The sequence below is a fragment of the Asterias amurensis genome, chromosome 19 (genome assembly GCF_032118995.1).
Source record: "Asterias amurensis chromosome 19, ASM3211899v1".
Classification (NCBI taxonomy): domain Eukaryota; kingdom Metazoa; phylum Echinodermata; class Asteroidea; order Forcipulatida; family Asteriidae; genus Asterias; species Asterias amurensis.
The window spans coordinates 9,812,086-9,831,612 of record NC_092666.1 but is presented as its reverse complement, the minus strand read 5'-3'; the positions used below and the strand labels follow the sequence as shown (position 1 = coordinate 9,831,612).

The 19,527-nt window shown below is 36.8% G+C and overlaps 1 protein-coding gene across 1 annotated transcript; it reads left to right on the top strand.

Moving 5' to 3' along the window:
• Nucleotides 1–461: 461 nt before the first annotated feature.
• Nucleotides 462–3,409, top strand: LOC139951420 (maternal B9.10 protein-like). Its single transcript, XM_071950306.1, has 2 exons — nucleotides 462–1,092; nucleotides 1,788–3,409. Exons 1-2 carry the CDS (start codon nucleotides 782–784, stop codon nucleotides 2,146–2,148), a joined length of 672 nt encoding a protein of 223 aa, XP_071806407.1. The 5' UTR covers nucleotides 462–781; the 3' UTR covers nucleotides 2,149–3,409.
• The last annotated feature ends 16,118 nt before the right edge of the window (nucleotides 3,410–19,527 follow it).

Genomic DNA, 19,527 nt, shown 5'->3' with positions numbered 1-19,527 from the left:
TTTGATAGTTTTAGTTCCCTAACATGTTTCACACATCTACCAATTTTTTCAAATCAGAATTATTTGGTTTTTGTCAACTGCAATAAACCCAAACTTATTGTGATAGTAAACAAAAAACAAGTCTAGCACCTTTGAGAAAAGATTGTTGTTGAAAGAGCGCCCTCATATCAAAAAGTTGGCCCGAGTCCATAACATTATGATAATTTTGTATTATTGTTGTCATGCGTCATGCGCATCCTTGCCGAACATTGCATGGGGGCATTGTGTTGGCTAAAAATAGTTGTTTACTAATACTCCTTACACGGAGGTCATTTGCCTTATTTGGAAAAAGGTCAAGTGACGTTTCGGAATTATTTACGTGACGCGGCATGGTTACGCGGAATTTCCGATTTCTGATTGGCTCTCAGCAGTGGTCGAATATGACGTCACGACCATAAAGGTAAATAGAGATCGCTGGCGTTGCATTTTGTTATTCGCAGCTGGGAGATCGAAAAGCACAGATGATATTTTTGTCGTGGAGGGGACATTTTTAACATTGAGTTCAATGGTTTATTCCCTCATTTTATTGAAATCATCCATCAGACTGGCTTTACACAAAACAACAGGAGAAGTACAGCTACTTTGATGACAGAAATCGCCAGAGAGAAGTGAGAAAATAAGGCATTTCGCAACACTTCTGCGGTCACAACAGAACAAAGCAGAGCACCCACCTTCGCTCGCGCCAAGTCCGTCTCATCAAAACAACATTTTTTCATTCCATAATTCCAGCAATTTTACAAACATGAAGGACGAAATAGCAGCAGCAGTTGTCTTTCTGACACGACTCATCAACCTCAAACGTACTTTCACCACAGAGCAGATGTCAAAACTGTCGGAAAATCTAGTCTCAAGTCTAATCGAAAAGTTCCGAAATCATTGGTACGAAGAGAAACCAAGCAAAGGGCAGGCTTTTCGGTGTATCAGAATCGCAAAGGAAGAGCCGAGGGACGCTGTTTTGGCGAGAGCTGCAAAGAAAAGTGGTCTGAAATACGATGATATGAGTCTACCAACAGATTTCACATTATGGGTGGACCCACTAGAAGTTGTTTGCAGGTATGTAACTTTGTGGTTTGGGTGTTCCCCGCTATTCCATTGATCATTGTTTACTCGGAACAAAAACACCTATTGTTCGACACAAAAGAATTCGTCACTAAACAATAGATAGGGTTCACCAAGTTGAGGTTGGCGCGGTTTCGTGTACTGGTTTCAACGGACGACGGTTCTAATTAGCGCCAGAAATGATTCATTGTTGATATCAACATTTTATTAATAAGTTAAGATTGAATAAAAATACTTGTCTTTGTTGACAATAAAATACATTTGATTACATAAATTATTGTGAGTAAATTATAAATCCAAAATGTATGCATTTTTGTTGAATTTTTGTTTACATGTCACTTTGTACTTATATACACTTTTACAGGTAGTTTTTGGTTAAGTTAAGTTTTGTTCCCCTTTGTTCAGTGCCAACTGCTCTATATACAGAAGGCAATCTAAAACAGTCTGCGGAAACCTTTTGTATCCTGCCACCACTTTTTTACTAATTTTTACAAAAAGAAATCTCTTTTGACTGAGTGTAAAATACTTTTTTATTTCATAACGAAGGAAAAAGAGGTGGAATGAATACTGAAACTATTCCCAATCTGCTTTTATTTGTAATGTGGTAAACAATTTGTTACCACCCATTAAGTTACATTTGTGTTTGGTATAGTTTTTTAAGAAGGATCTTTTTTTTTCATTTAATGCAGGTTTGGAGAGAAAGGAACAATCTGTCCAATCGCAGAATTCCCCAAGAAGATGAAACCTGTCAACGATAATGAGCCACCGCAATCGTCATCGACACAATCAAGTGACGATAACGGTAACGTAGACACCAACGCAAACCCTAAATCTGTCGTTGATTCCATCCACGAAGTCCTTCAAAATCATCCCACAACTGTCAACGATAACGCTATTCATACTGCTGGTCAACGACGAGGTCGCAAGCAGAGAGCGAAGAACAATTATTACATGAATAACGCCATCAATGCAGAGAAGGACTGGCCCGCTCTATCCGTCTCCAGAGACCAATACCATTGGGTGAATAAATCGTTGGCGGTAAATGCATAGCTAGATTTCTTCAAAACTATGGATTTTTTAAGGTAAAACTCAATGCCAAATTGAACATGAAATTTTGAAAACAGTAGTACGGACTTGATGACAGCCTTTCTTAATGAGAGTCATTTTCTTTTTAAATAATGTCTATTTTTTGTGATCTTTGTAAGACTTGCCAAAGTTTGAAAAATGGGTAATTTTACTGTTTTTAAGAATTTAAACACTAATATTCTGATCTATGCTCATAAAATATTATGGTGCGTTTAATATTGTGTATAGAAATATTAAATTTTTTATTAGTGCTCTGACAATAGTTTGATACTTGAAATACAATTGTAATTATAACATTTTGTACTTGCGATTCTAGGAAAAAAATCAGGAACTTAAGTTGTGGCAAAGCTGGTTCAAAAAAGTTACACCCTAGGTTTGTTAAATTCTCATGGTGTTTAGTTTTAAGTTTTGGATTGATTTTCATTTTTGTCACAAATTGCATTTCAAGATCTTGTAGACATTCCCAAAAAGATTTACCAAGCTAAACTCACCTCCCTTCTTCACAACAAAGTATGCCAGCATGTCAGCAAAGAATTGTACAAAACCTTCTTGAAGAAGCCATTGGCATCTTACAGTAAAATCGTGTTAATTGTACATGTATTGCCATGATTGAAGATGGTTGTGTAGGCGTTAAGTCTGAGTCACACTGCATCGATAACGAAAACGATAACGATCACGACGCACAGAGAATGCATTCTGTTGGTTGAATTGCTCAACGCAGAATACGCACACGCTCATTCAACTAATATAATGCGTTCTCTTTGCGTCGTTATCGTTATCGTTATCGCTACAGTGGGACTTGGCCTTCACATATACATGAACTTATGAGCAGGGCCCAACTCCATGAAGCTGTTAGAAGCAGAAATTTCTGCTGAGCAGATTTCTTTGCTATGCGAAAAAAATTAAACAGGTGGCAGTTGCAGCAATTGTAACTGTATGGCATTCTGACTGGTAACCTTAAAGAAATTTGCTCAGCAAGAAATGAATGGGGTTCCATTGGCATGCAATGGTAACTGCATGGTATCATGGCTGGTAACCTATTTCTGCTAAGCAAAATTTGTTTTTGCTAAGCAAGTTGAACATCAGGCTTTATGTCATTGGGCCAAAATTTTTTGTGTTTTGTGGGGAGGTGAATATAGCGTTTTGGAACTTGTTTATCAGCAAGACGGCAAATATCTTACTTTCTACCAACTTGAAAAAAATAATCAAATCAGCTGTGTCCAATCACCAGAAAAGACTTTATTCTTGGCACTTGTCATCATGAAACAGTCGCGATAAGTTCAGCTTCCCACGTTCTCTCCCGGGATTGCGTGACTCATCAGCGTTAAAAGTTCTCCACCCTCTTTCAGTCTTGACTTATACTAATGACGGTCAAATTGGATTCCACTTACTTCCTTATTGCGTTACCTAGACACTTTCTTATGGAGCCTTGCTTCTTATACAACCCCTTGAAAGAAAATAACTTCAGAACGGGAAGAAAAAAAATGATTGATCCAGGTCCTCCTGGTGGCCGGCAGTTAGCTGTTTGTTAGAACGGAAGTCAAAATCTCCCAAAGGCTTATGTCTTAAATTAGACTGGTACTGTTTACTGATGATACAGCGTTACAATCTCAATAGTGTTTTTTATTGCACCAACAATAAGGAATGTTGACATCCAACTTGATCAATGGTATAATTGTTGGCAGTTCATAAAAAGAATGTTTTCATGGAGTTTGTTTTCCGGAATTATTTAATGCATGCATGTGAGTTAGTCACTCTGTTGGGGAAATTGGACTAATTTCTAATTATTCAGCTCTTATTTAGTCGCATTTTCTTGTCTTGTTTACAATTTAAGTCAAGACAGAAAGCTAAATTGTTATCAGGCTATTTTGAATTAAGGTTCCTCATTACATGTAGGGGTGCGCCTATATTGATTCAATGTTCAGAAGTCGGGATGCCGGACTCATTAACTGATGCACCATTTTGGGTAAAACAAAATTTGAAATGATGGTTCTCTCGACAGTCTAAAAAGACTTACAACAATCTGAACATTTTAACTGATGATTATGCAAATATCATGCAATTTTTGTACATTAAGATAATTTTTTAAAAAATGCACAAAAATATTCCCCCTAAAATAACAATGGTTGGATCCTAAGTGTAAATATGTTTTTGTACAAGAAGAACTGATCATTTGTTATTTTAGGGGATGTGCGATTGTATTTCAATTGTCAGATTATGAAGAGCTTGACAGTAGAAAATCTTGTGTGGCTGTTAAACTAATACTGCTGGGCAGATTTTCTATAACTGAGGTCTTTTAAACAGTATTACTTTTATAAAGATCACAATATTTTTGAACAGTAAAGAAATTCTTTGTAAAAAAGTTCAACAATTTAAAGTCTTGGTTGTGCAATATTAATATCTATGCTGAGCATTTTGTATATTGTGATCTGACTTAGCGTTTTACAGTAAAAGTTAAAGTTTGAAGAAAAAAAAAAAACTGGGAAAAAAATCAGATACCGATGAACTTAAAATGCAAGATGCTTTGATTTTCTTAATGACCAACAATCGATACAATTTATATGATGAAATCATGTTCTTTGAAATTCTAGAATTTTTAAAAAAGTTTTTCTTTTTAGGGCTTTTGGCCCATTTTGTTTATATCTGTTGCTTAAAAACATCCGCTAACATGCTTTAGATATTATAGTTCCTTTTATTCAATTTTGAATTCACATTGTTTTTTAGTTTTTCTTCATTAAAAATTACAGGTTTGGAAAGTGAAAATTTTTATTTTGTTAATTACAAAGACTTTGATAAAAAAAAACAATTGAAGAAAGTGCTTGTGCTGATAAATTTTCCATACCATCAAAAATTAATCTATTTTTACAATCAATGAATCTCAATGTTATCACTTTTACATCTCTTTTTTTTTTTTTTTTTTTCATTTTACCCTTTTTTTAACATGATGCATTACACCAGTGGCACTCTTGTTTTTGTGTGGAGTTACCAACAGACGACTGTTTACTGCATCGGTTGTGTTTTTAGTTGAAATAGTTATCAGTTCAGAACACAGACGACTGTTTGCAGCATCGGTTGTGTCTTTAGCTGAAATAAATATCAGCTAAGGACACAGACGACTGCTAACTGCATTGGTTATGTTTTTAGTTGAAATAGTTATCAGTTCAGAACACAGATGACTGTTTGCAGCACCGGTTGTGTCTTTAGCTGAAATAAATACATGTACATGTATCAGCTAAGGACACAGACGACTGTTAACTGCATTGGTTATGATTTTAGTTGAAATAGTTATCAGTTGAGTGTATGACATTTAGCTTTTAGATCACTCGGTTGAAAAAACTTTTCTTATTAAAACAACATCAAATCTTTGTATTCTTTCCATTTTGTTTTTTAAGTTATGTTTTAAGGAAAGAAAAGAAAAAGCAACTGTTAATTGTATAAAAAAGTTCAATTATTAACATAATAAAGAAAATAGTGAAAACTGCATTGAAGAATTGTTGTACATTGTGATGTCATTGTTTTTGCTTCTCTTTTGCCACTATCCATTTGTTTGAATGGTAAAATGAACATTCTCGCGACAGTCATCTAGCATCACGATCTTAGTATTACTAGCAAATACAAAGAATGCAGCTGAACAATGAGGGGTTGTTTGGGCTAGGTTGTTGAGGAATTATAAGACGCTGATCAAACATGACTGATATTATTGATAATTTTCTGATGTCCATGACAGAAGGAGCAAGATAGTCTTATGTTTGGCCACAATCACTGAAAGCTCTCGTGTACATTGCACAATGTGTATTGTAAATATAGAGTAGAAATCGCCTGTCGGGCTTCGAAAAGGCCCAGTGCCCTTGCCGTGGTGCCCGTTTCAAGGTTCCAAGACAAGAGGGAATTTCAAGAGGGGAAATAGTTGTGCCCTAAGCCTCTGGCCTGGCTTTGACAGCTTCTTTGTATAAAATTGTAGTTCCACGAAATTGATTTTTTTTTTTCAATTGATGGGGATGGAAAGCACCCCCCGCCCGCCGATCTCCCCATTTCATCGTCGTTTGACCATCGATTGGAATGTTGTCATTATGCTGCTTTGCTCCTTGGTGTTCTTGCCATCGCCATGGTTTTTAATTAAGGCCATGATTGACATTGACTTTTACGGACTCATTATACGAGAAGCCCTCTCGCTTATTAATCACTAGTTATTGTATTCGAACAATATGTGATTGGAATGCGTGTAGTGAGCCAGCCACCAGCATGATGTAGACTATACCACAGTCAGCCTTCAGCCTTGACCGTTACAATAGTGGCCTACCGTGGAGGAAGCCCAGTTGGTGGCTGATAGTTTTTTTTCCCGATACTGATGCACTTCGGAACTCTCTACTACTCTGTACTGCACCTGCATATGATAATATATTTAATTGCCTTTTACTAACCTAATAAATGTGCTTGGATTATGGCATATAGTCCCCGCCTTATTTGCTTGCCCAATAAGCATTTTTCGTGGTAGCCGGCAGCCGACATCACTTTGTTTACCTATTCATGTACATACTTTATGCCAAATGCTATCTTCAAAAGTCTCATCAGCCTGATTTTGCATTTAACAATCTATGAGTTATAGAGAAATGTGAACAAAATAGATCCTCTCTCCTTTAAATTGTATTTTTTTCCCTTGGCCTTATTTTGGGCAATTTTAATAAAACAATAAAAACAAATAAAAAAACTACATAAAAAATATGACACAGAGAGAACAAATTAGACACAAATCATTTCCAAGGTTGTGCGACTTATTTTGTTATAGCTATACAACAAAAAAATTATACAGAAAAGAAAGGCAGCCTTCAATTTCTAGAATAAAACATCGTTTAAAGTTGTAAGGAGAATGATGTATGTGTTATCCTGAAATTATTGGCAAAGAATTATAAAGTAAAAGCTGGACAAGTTTTGAGATGTACCCCCTTTCACCATATCAAAAAGTGATAAGAGTTAGACAGTGCAATCTCCATAAAATATAAGATTTTATCATTTCTTCCATCAGGCTGTGTACAAATTGTGCTTGCAGGAACTTGTCCATGCTCTGTGGCTCTTTTGCTGGTCACATCGTCTATCGTGGCATGCATTTTGTGTTACATAACTATGTTTACGTTTCAAAACTCAAATGCTTCAAAATGCCCAATTTAGAACTACCATACTGCTGACAAATTAATACCCAGTAAAACATAGGAAATTAGATTCTTTTTTAAATAGAAAACTTCACCGAAACTGGGATGTGTTGAGAAACGTCATTTTCAGCAGCCTTCTCCAGGTTTACTCAATCCTATAAATAACTTTAGGATATGCCATAGTTTGATGCTAATTGCTTAGTTCCTTGCTAAAAAGAGTAACAGATCACTGTGACCCACACTTCTAGGGACAGTATGTTAATCGAGCTGCTTGTTGGGCCTCGCGAAGCAGTAATGTTGATGTTTTGAAATTGCTTAGTGTTGATATCAAAATGCAAGCGAAATCTTGGATTTTTAGGACTGAGCGTAAATCCACTCAGTATCCGGTCAGGATGTTATGAAATTAACCTGTGAACAGTTGTTAAAACATAAATGCTAAGTTTGTTCTTTAGCCTTCAAAACAAAAATCTGTAAGCACTTGCTAAACACAATCAAATAATACTGCTTAACATAAACTGATTACCATTTTAGGGACCTAAGATTCCATTAAAGTAGGATTTGAAACTTTGCATCTTACACTATTGATGCAACTGCAATGCCACATCACACTCATTGTTTTGCTTATTATAGCAAAGAATTTTGCTGAGCATTACTTTCTGCTTAAGAAATTGGACCCTGATGCATGAGTTACTCTGTCCATGCTCTGTCTATCTCCATGGTATACGTAGGCCTGCACGTAGCGTACGTGCATAATATCGGGATCATACTGAGCTAGCTAGGTCAGTGTTATTGTTTTGTTATTGTTGACGGACGTCTGTGACGTCAGTTTCCGGATACTGTATACAGTTCTTCCACATGACTGCAATCTGACCTCATCAGGCTATAGCTTGCCATAAACACAATGGTCTTCCACATAGAATTAAGTTGTTAAACTTGCTGGTGGTCAAGTGCTGGAATTGTGAGTATGACCAGCTCCATGGTGTGACAGAAGAACTTCTGTTCTCTTTGAAATTGAAACGAGTCCCTTGTTATTTGTATACAATTAAATACAAGTAGCCCGCTGGGCAATATGAAAAAACTATTGTGCTTTGTACACAAAATTACCATATAAAAGGTCAGTTCAGCTCCAGTGTTTTATTAAAATATATATATATATTTTTAAGAAATAATATGTTGTTTAATTCAAAGGGATAACCTGTAAACTAGTAATGACCGTAAAATCTTAATAGTAAGAAGCATTGCACTGAGCTACTGATTATATGGAAAGACTCCCTTTTAAAAGAATGTTGTTTAAAGACACTGGACACTATTGGTAATTGTCAAAGACTAGTCTTCTCACTTGCTGTATCTCAACATAATAATAACAAATTATGCATAAAATAACTAACCTGTGAACATTTGAGCTCACTTGGTCGTCGAAGTTGCGAGATACTAATGAAATCAAATTCGTGAAAAATTACTTCTTTCTCGAAAACTATGTCACTTCAGAGGGAGCCGTTTCTAACAACAACCTCTCCCCATTACTTGTCACCAAGTGAGGTTTTATGCCAATAATTATTTGGAGTAATTACCAATAGTGTCCTCTGCCTTTACGAAAAAGGGCTCAACAATTTCTTGTTCAATCTGAGAAACGTTTCATGCAGAAACGTTTCTCACTGAGATCGTGGACATACTTTTTTAACTGTGATATCTCAAGAACGCTACCACATTTATGAGATTTTCATTGGGTGGTTTGATGGCATGTTACATCTACATTGACAGAGGATTAACATAATAAAACGTTTCCCAAAACAAAAGAATACTTTGCCTTTATTGTGTTGATTGTACTAAACAACATTTTTATGACGTACGGTTCTGAAACTTTTTATAAATAATGGTAATAAGGTTTTAAGACAAAGAGAAATGTTTCATGGTATACGTGACTTTAATAAGTGACGTCTTAAAATGTTATTACTTATCTTTTTTAAAGATAATTTACTTTACTGATAATAGTGAGATGTTTTACAATTTGTGATGACTGGGAACGAATTGCAGATATGGATGGGGTCCTAGATTTATTTTGTTTCACCCTGGGGAAATAGTTTTCAATTTGTTATTGCGTGTCTTGACATCACAACAATTGTATCAAATTAAATACTTAAGTTTGTAGATACCCATAACTTCCTTCTGTATTCTTGCAAACTATTGGTTCACAAAGTGATCGTGTTTATCTCTTCGTAGTTTCAGGGCCATTTGGATTAAATCCAGGATATTTTAGGCGAGGGAAAAACCACTAATTGCCACCGCAGGATCTGCCAGGAAGTTCCTAAGTTAAAGACACTTTAGCCTATCGTGGTAAAGTTCAGAGCTCGTGATGAAGCGTGACTAGTTTGTGACAAACAGCGAACATTTAAAGCAATGTTAGTTTTGTGCTTTTTGTCTGTTATTTTCTGTTTTTGAGTGAGTGTAACGGGTGAAGGTTGCCACTGCCAGATCATGAGAATGTGCCAAAAGTTTAGTGAGACCGTAGATGAGTTTTCTATGTATACCACTTCTCCACCCACTCATCTTAAAGGGAATATGCCTATGGCAGTGGTCTACAGGTTCACTCTTAAAATGAATGGCAACGCAAACTTATTTTTTGTTATGTGACATGGTACTTGCTCTATTTAGAAACCTTACAGCTTTTGATATTAGCAGTTCGAGAAACTTTTCACCAAGTTGAAGTATATAGACACTTGTGGTTATGTGAAAAGAGACGACATTTTTTATGCCCCAAAATTTGAATCTAAGAAGAGTTACTGCACGCTTCTCAGACTGTGTATTTCTATTAGGGATTATCCTGCATGAAAACATTCGCTCCAGATTTTCGGCAATATCTCAAAAACGCACACACCTTTTTGAAAATGAACTTTTCTCAAAAAATCTACATTTATAGGAGTCGAAGGCTTAAAAAACCAAAGGTATACTCTGCCTTTAATATCCACAATCGTGTGTGGGTTTGTGGGTAACTTAATAAACATGTGCATGTGCTGTGGTACCATAACGTAGCAACGCGATTATTAAGTTACTTTAAAAAGTAAAGAGTTATTTTAAAAAGTTAACTTGAAGCTTTACTTAGAGCGAATGAGTTGGTTATCTTTCGGTGATCTCTTTAAGTTTGATACTAAAGGAAACCATTACACCCGCAGGGGAAATGATGATGAACATCCCATTGTTTTCTTATTAAGGAAAAAGTGTGGGCGACTGACAGCTACACCGGGGTACTAAAAACCACACGTCAATCATGTGAAACTTTTTAATGGAAAAGCAAGGACGAATGGTCGTTCCAAAACAGTTTTGGCGGGCATAATCTTGGCGACTGAAATAGCTGGGAACATTATGGGGGTAAGGCATTATTAGTCCCCGTACATAAATCCCAGATCAAGCTTAAAGGAACATGTTGCCTTGGATCGGTCGAGTTGGTCTTTGAAAAGCGTTTGTAACCGTTTGTTATAAAATGCATATGGGTAGAAAGATGTTGTGAAAGTAGAATACATTGATCCACACAAACGTGCCTCGAAATTGCACGGTTTTCCTTTTACCTCGTCGACAAACACGGTCGGCCATTTAATGGGAGTCAAATTTTTGACTCCCATAAATGGCCAACCGTGTTAGTTCGCAAAGTAAAAGGAAAACCACGCAATTTCGAGGCAAATGTGTGTGGATCATTCTACTTTTAAAATATCTTTCTAACCATATGCATTTTATAACAAACGGTTACAAACGCTTTTCGAAGACCAACTCGTCCGATCCAAGGCGAACGTGTTCCTTTAAGACCACAGTAACTATCATTATCTTCACATGGTTTACCTACAAGTGTTTAAGTTCGCCCGGCTCCCTCTTCATGACGAGGGGATGCCATCGTTGAAATCTTTTTAGAGTGAACCACTATACAAAACACATTTTTGATGGTTTGGGCATTAATTGGTCGAGGATCCTTGCGAGACTTTAACCCGAACTAGTTCACATCTCATTTATTGGTATCACGATAAGAAAATGGAAATCTATCCGCACCTGCTTTTATCAGATGTACTTCCGTTGCCATGGTGATAGGAAATGATTCCAGACACCGGCTTACTTAATTGAATGGGACGGACCATTTAGCTGTTTAAAAAGTCTTTAAATGCAACATGTAGCTAATGGTTTCTAAAATCGTACAACTGTTCCATAAAACTATACTTAAAGACACTGGACACTATTGGTTATTGTCAAAGACAGTCCTCACAGTTAGTGTATCTCAACGTATGCATAAAATAACAAACCAGTAAAAATTTGAGCTCAATCGATCGTCGAAGTTGCGAGGTAATAATGAAAAAAAAAAAAAAAACCTTGTCACGCGGAGTTGAGTGTTTTCAGATGGTTGATTTCGAGACCTCAAATTCAAAATCTGAGGTCTCGAAATCAAATTCGTGGAAAATTACTTCTTTCTCGAAAACTATACGTCACTTCAGAGGGAGCCGTTTCTCACAATGTTTTTTACTATCAACCTCTCCCCATTACTCGTTACAAAGTAAGGTTTTATGCTAATAATTATGTTGAGTAATTACCAATAGTGGCCACTGCCTTTAATCCTGTAAACATACTCTCTAAATGCAAAAGAGGTAAAAGGCACTCTTTGAAGAGCCACGTGAGGGACAACTTTTTTTCGAATGGTTGTCCACTCTTTTAGATTGAAGTTTGCACCTTTTTGAGTGATTTTTCACTCACGGTCCTTGACTGAATGAAACCCCTCCGCCTATAAGGAGTAAAATTGTGAAATAACCACCAAAGAGCCAGTTGAGGGACAACTCGAAATGGAAAGAGTGGTGTTTTTTCACTCGTTTACATTTAGAGAGTAGGCCCACAATAAAACTATACTTAATTCATGAAAATTTAACTTCACTAAGATGTTCACGTTTTTGATCGCCAAAATCTGGAGATAATTTTGTCCACACAGGAAGAACAATCCGTTACTGTTATGGAGACGTTTCTAACAGTGACATAATCTGGGAAACGTTTCTGACAGTGACGTTTCTCAGATTAAATTTTTTGGATCGAAAAACTGGCTAGCCTATTTTCCATAACCACTTCGAAAAGCTGCTGTACTTCTAATCATAGAGCAACCGTTTAAGTTTATATTGACATTCATTTTAAGAGTGATTACCAAAGGTAGGACCTCTATTCATTCCCTTAAAGGAATACAGGGCGAATTTCTTTAGAATAATGATTTAAATCCACAACATCAGGCGAACCACCCAGTTGTTGTTATTCGTATTATACCAAATCTCGATCCCCACTAAACAAATCCTCCATAAAAGATATTATGTTTGCTTCCGGTAAATATTATGTAACACACCCATTTTTCATTTTCGCTCGTACGTATCCCATAATATGTATTGTGTTTCCTAAATCTCAATGGTGTGTTACGACAAAGCGAACAACAACACCACTGTGGAATTTGACCTCGCACCAGTGACGTCACTGCAATGTCAATGAAGTTTATAGATTCCGCGAACGTGCGTGAATGCTGGTTCTAGTTAACTAGACTTGTGGACAAGTCGTTAATGGTCTGCCGCGGTGAGATAGTCGAGTCTAGTGGTGGTGTTCATGATTCAGGTTTCGGCGATTGAATAATGCTCTCGCGAGAACACTGCTCCTCAGCGAACTCCCGATTGCCAACTTCTACGCCATAGCCGCGAGAGCAGTAGTCTTGCGGTGCCAGCAGTCTCGCGAGAGTATCCCAGAGAGATTCAGAATCGGAACGCTATCACTACGACAGACATTTAACGACTTGTCCACAAGTCTAAGTTTAACTAGCGCGGCAGCTTGATCGAGTCTCAAGGTTGCCACCCGCCTGGCCTTAGGGAATGGTAGACGGGTAGACTGCTGGTAGTAGACACCAACAATAATCATGTTGGGCTTGCACCAGCCTTGACTTGCTTTTGACTGTGAATGAATTGAATCCATCCCTCCCAAGTGACCTTGATCATGCCTTGATTTAAAGGGTCGTCGACTCCGTGTCGTTTGGTAATGACTCTAAAATGAATTGCAGTGAAATACTTTTACTAATCTTGTAAGAATTGTACAACAGCTCATGGATAGTATAATAACCCACTTGAGAAATTCTTTACTTCGAAGGTGGTTATAACTTAAGGAGAAAGATGTTACCTTATCCCCCAAGATTTGAATCTGAACCGCGTTACTGCGGTAACGCTTTACAGATGGTACTCTTAATAGCGGATGTGTTTCCTCCTTTGTGCGGAGTAAAAAGAAATGAAACGAAATTGAAAATATTTACTCATTATGAGTAAATATTATATATATATTTATCTTCAAGTACGCGCTAATCATCCAATCAGATTGGAAGAATGGAGTGGTGATAAAAACCTATATTGCACGGCTAATATCACTACCATGCGTCTTGTGTGTTCTATGTCACGCGCCAAGTTTGCTTGAAGATACGTTATCACACGCGCGCTCGTGGAAATACGGAAAATATAGCGCGCCTGCGTCCCATATCCAACGAGGCCTTCGGCCTCGTTGGATATGGGACGCAGAAGCGCTATATTTTTCCGTATTCCACTCGCGCTTGTGTGATAACTTATAATATAACGTAAATTATTATCTATTCCCCAAAAAGAGCAGGTTTTCGATGGACTTGGATTGATGGGGGGGGGATCAAAATCTTCATTGTATTTCTTTTTTGATAGAGCCGCTGTAGTTGTAGTTCCATGGTACGTGACAGGTACAAGAGTCCCGTAAGTTTATAACGCACCTGTCTTGGCAAAAGTGTTTCGACACGTATACGCCTGACGTGTCAACCAATTAGCAGGGGTCTTGTTTTCATTTACTCGATTCTGGAGCTGACCGATCGCTGGAGGAATTGGGATTTAAGTTTCATCCTATAAACCACCAGTGTGTGTTTATAATCAAAGTCAAGTCATCAATATTTCTCAATGAGAGTACAGCTGTCGGAAACATGATTTCCTGAGTTTATATAACTACTTTTAAGAATAACTAGGACGAGGCCCTATTATACCACAGCATAAACAATGCATTTTAAAGGCAGTGGACACTATTGGTAACTACTCAAAATAATTATTAGCATAAAACCTTTCTTGGTAATGAGTAATGGGGAGAGGTTGGTGGTACAAATCATTGTGGGAAACGGCTCCCTCCGAAGTGCCATAGTTTTCGAGAAAGAAGTAATTTTCCACGAATTTGATTTCGAGACCTCAAGTTTAGAACTTGAGGTCTCGAAATCAACCATCTAAACGCACACAACTTCGTGTGACAAGGGTTATTTTTCTTTCATTATTATCTCGCAACTTCGATGACCGATTGAGCTCAAATTTTTACAGGTTTGTTATTTTATGCATATGTTGAGATACACCAACTGTGAAAGCTAGTATTTGACAATTACCAATAGTGTCCACTGCCTTCAAATAATACAAATTTAAAGGGTCTGTATTATTATACTTTTGGTAGAACTCTGTAAATTAGTGGCAATAAAAACAATTACGTGGTAAGAAGTACAACAGTTTTGGACAGTATAAAGCATTTTAGGAAACATTTAACTTCAAAGTTTGCATATCGAGTTTTATGCCCGAAGCCTGGATCTATGAAGCGTTACAGCGGTAACGTTTCTCAGCTTGTGAATTCCTATAGGGGTTGTGGGTGTGTTATTCACTCCGGATTTCCGGGTGATATCTCAAAAAACTTGAACGGTATAGGCCTATATAGGCTTACCACTTGCTCTATGGGCTTACTTAGTCTTTAAGAAATTAATGTGATTTTAAAATGCGTCGGTGATGAAGACCATGCAGGCTGCGATGGAAATCTTCCCACCATTTTCACACAATAAAATCGTGAGAGAAAGAGAATTAGTTATTGCAAACTGCTTACAAACCAAAGGACATAATTGGTGTACAGAAAATTATAAAAATTCTATTCGGCACTTATAACGGTATAGGAAACGATCAGCTGAGCACTTGCTGCAAATGTTGTGTTGACATTTTAATATTAACCACGCACAGCAATCCCCTAGAGTATGATACAACCCACCCACAGCCTTGGTTTATGCCTATAATATAAAAAAACGTATCTCGTTACTCATGGATGGCGTGATGAGGGGCCAGTTAGCAACGTGGCGCTGTTCGTCATCAATATTTACAAAATGATCTATGAGTGATAGTATAATCATTGTAAACAATGGTGTTATGTTTGATGCAATCATCTTCTTAGATATCTTAATAGATTTTAAGTGTTGTTGTCAAGTTTTTCTTTTCAAATTTGTTTTGTTTTCGGCTACAATATTTCAGGTGTGTGATTATATTATAGCCTCTAAATTATAGTTTTATTAGTCAGATACGATTACATCTTTGACCACAAGTTTAAAAACTGTCACACACACAATGTGTCTTTCGCAACTGGTCATTGACAACAACAAAATAAGTATAAGAATGCTACAATTATTATTACACAACATGTTGATATTTATTTTATCAAAAACACTACAATTTAAATTTTCTTTTTCAAAACTTACACAGTTAGTTTACCTTGAGGTTTTCTTAACTTAAAATTCAAAAATGTTAGAACGAAATAATGTCCCAGCTGTTTCTGGTATTTATTTAATTCATTTTTATTAAATTGCAGCCAAAGGTTGATGTAAATGCCCCCGGGAAATTAATCTGTAAAAAAAAAAAATGCCCTGATGCAAGACCAGCATGTAGCTTCAGTTTTTATATAATTAGGTCCATTACATGGTTTAGCCATAAGTGTGTTCATTATTCACGTTAGCTTAGTCATGATAACAATTGTATTCTATAGATCTAGAAAGTTCCACACACAGAGTGTGTTGCAAATCTTCCCGACTGTACTGTGCGTGCGTACAACAGGCCTATAATTATAAAGATAAAGCAGGTTTTAGTTAGCTAATAAATCAATCAATACTACTTTAGTAATTAGTCAAAACCTACAGACTAGGAATAAACAAATCCTTCACTATCCAACTGCCAAAAGCATTCAGGAGGGAGGGTGGGTTGGGGGGGGGGGGGTAATTGCTAGTCCAATCAAATAGATGAAGTGGCTCGAGAATTTAGTCCTAACTGGAAAGGCAAAGTATTCTTTGGTTTTGGGAACCGTTCGATTGTTTTATGGAGCAATAACCATAGACCTTATCGCAAATACCAATGCGCAAGCGCAGACTGTTGAATGAGGTGCATTGTGGGATATATATGAATCAAATTTTGCTACCAGCTAGACCACAATGCATCTAATTCCAAGCTTTACGCGCGCGCCCCAGTATTTGCGAAAAGGTCTATGATACATGAGTACAGAGCAGTACACATCGGGATATGGGTAAAACCAAAATAAATATGATTTAGACCCGATGCAAATTTAACATCCATAATAAGTTCATCGTTCTGGTACCCGCTGCAAGTCTCCATAATAAGTTCATCGTTCTGGTACCCGCTGCAAGTCTACTGAGCAAACCCGGTGGTCGAGTAAGACACTTCTCTAGAATGCACTGGGTGTGTGCTTATAATTACACAAATCGATGTAAGGTTAAAGGAACACGTTGCCTTGGATCGGTCGAGTTGGTCTTTGAAAAGCGTTTGTAACCGTTTTTTATAAAATACATATGGGTAGAAAGATGTTGTAAAAGTAGAATACAATGATCCACACAAACATGCCTCGAAATTGCGTGGTTTTCCTTTTACCTCGTCGACTAACACGTCGGCCATTTATGGGGGTCAAAATTTTGACTCCCATAAATGGCCGACCATGTTAGTTCGCACAGTAGAAGGAAAACCACGCAATTTCGAGGCAAACTTGTGTGGATCATTGTATTCTACTTTTAAAACATCTTTCCAACCATATGCATTTTATAAAAAACGGTTACAAACGCTTTTGTTTTGACCAACTCGTCCGATCCAAGGCAACGTGTTCCTTTAACATCCATAATAAGTTCATCGTTCTGGTACCCGCTGCAAGTCTACTGAGCAAACCCCGTGGTCGAGTAAGACACTTCTCTAGAATGCACTGGGTATGTGCTTATAATTACACACATCGGTGTAAGGGTAAAACCGAAACTTCGCGCAGATTGACCGATCGCGCCCAACATAATCATTCTCAAACGCTGTTGTATAAGCTTCCAACAATAATTTGTTTTTGCCATTAATTTTAAGAGTGATAATACATATTTTGAGGTTTGGTTTTAAATTGAGTTAGACCTGGTGGCTGGAATTTTCTGGAATCGTTAAAAGAATGATGAAATTACAAGAACCTGTTTGGTCATTCCCCCAAACTGTGCACAAAGAGTTCCGCCACATTGATCGATGGCACATAAGCGCTAGGTCTATACCTGCTAATAATTAAAGAGTTCATTAAATGCAGATGTAGCGGTCATCTATTTTGTTTTTACATGCATTTAATTAATCTTTGATAAATTGTATCTTTGTTAACGACAAGACAGCATTATAGATAGTTATTGATGGTCTTATCAAATACCGATTATTACAAAACAAATTTTATAGATTTGACCTGTTCTCGAAATGTTTTATGGTTACTAGTAGGGGTGCAAATAATCAAAAAATAAATTTCCCAAAATAAAAATTATGTTTTAGTTTACGTATTTATACAGTATTCGTAATTTTCCATCATCCGATATTTCACTTCATTAAAGACACTGAACACTATTGGTAATTGTCAAAGACCAGTCTTCTCACTTAATTGGTGGATCTCAACATATATGCATAAAATAACAAACCTGTGAAACTTTGAACTCAATAAATTGGTCGTCGAAGTTGCGAGATAATAATGGAAGAAAAAACACCCCTGTCACACGAAGTTGTGTGCTTTCAGAACGAGACCTCAAAATTCTAAATTTGAGGTCTCGAAACCAAATTCGTGGAAAATCACTTCTTTATTGAAATCTACTTCACTTCAGAGGGAGCCGTTTCTCACAATGTTTTGTACTACCAACCTCTCCCCATTACTTGTTACCAAGTAATGTTTTATGCTAACAATTATTTAGAGTAATTACCAATAGTGTCCACTGCCTTTAACTGGCCTCTTAAAAACTATGTCTATATTTTGAGGGCCTACAAAATATTTATCCCCATTTCAGAGGAGTGCACCCATAAGGTTGACTCAATGCTTTCAGGAAACAAAGGGACTGGGAACATTATATCTAGGCTCTGACTGGTGAAGCCCCAGTTTCGCAATGTTTGATCTGTAATAATTTTTATGGGGGAATCTCCCCACGCGATATGAACGGTGCTTTATGATAAGTGTTTACTTCATAGCAATAACGATGGCTAGATTGCGATATGATCCAAACATATGGCGTGGAAAGTAAAATACCACAAACCATGCAATATTTGTCAAAAGGTATATCTTGCGAAATAACAGGCAAGTAACATTGTAACACCATTTGAATCGTTTTCAGGGGAAATATAACAGTAGTATCCGAAACGTGACTTTTGTTCAAATCTTTCCGTTTGAACTATAACAAATGAAACATTTAGTAGTTAAAATGTGTTATTATTAAACAGAAGTAATGACTTTTTATAAATATGAACAAGGTTTAAATCATGTTCAGGTACTGAAATAGCATTGCTGAATTTTTATACCGAAACTATAGTGGGCCTATTTCGGTTTAATCTTTCCGGAAATTGCCGAACATAATCAGCGAAACATAATCAGCGAAACATAATCAGCGAAACATAATCAGCGAAACATAATCAGTGAAACCTAATCAGTTAAACTTTACCACAAACATAATCTTTTATTGACTGTCTAAAGAACAATGTTTGACTTTTATTCAGGGAAGCTAATAAATAGCCATGAGTTTAGGCTCAGTAACCAGTATTTTTGTTGAAATATTTTCGTCCGGAAATGGCCGAAAATAATCAACGAAACATGTTTAATGACTTAGTGTCTTGTGAACATTCACGTTTTCAGGGAAACTAATAAATAACATTGTAGTAGGCTGTGACAATTTTACTTGTTCAAAGCGTTCCGTCCGGAAATGGCAGAATAATCAGCGAAACTATAATCATTCAGTGATACCAATAATCAGTTGAACTTTATCAATGAAACATATATTATTTTAATGACTTTCTTGTGCACAATGTTTGAATCATTTACAGTTAAAAAGAAAAAGGCTCTGTAGGCTATTAGTAGGCTGACA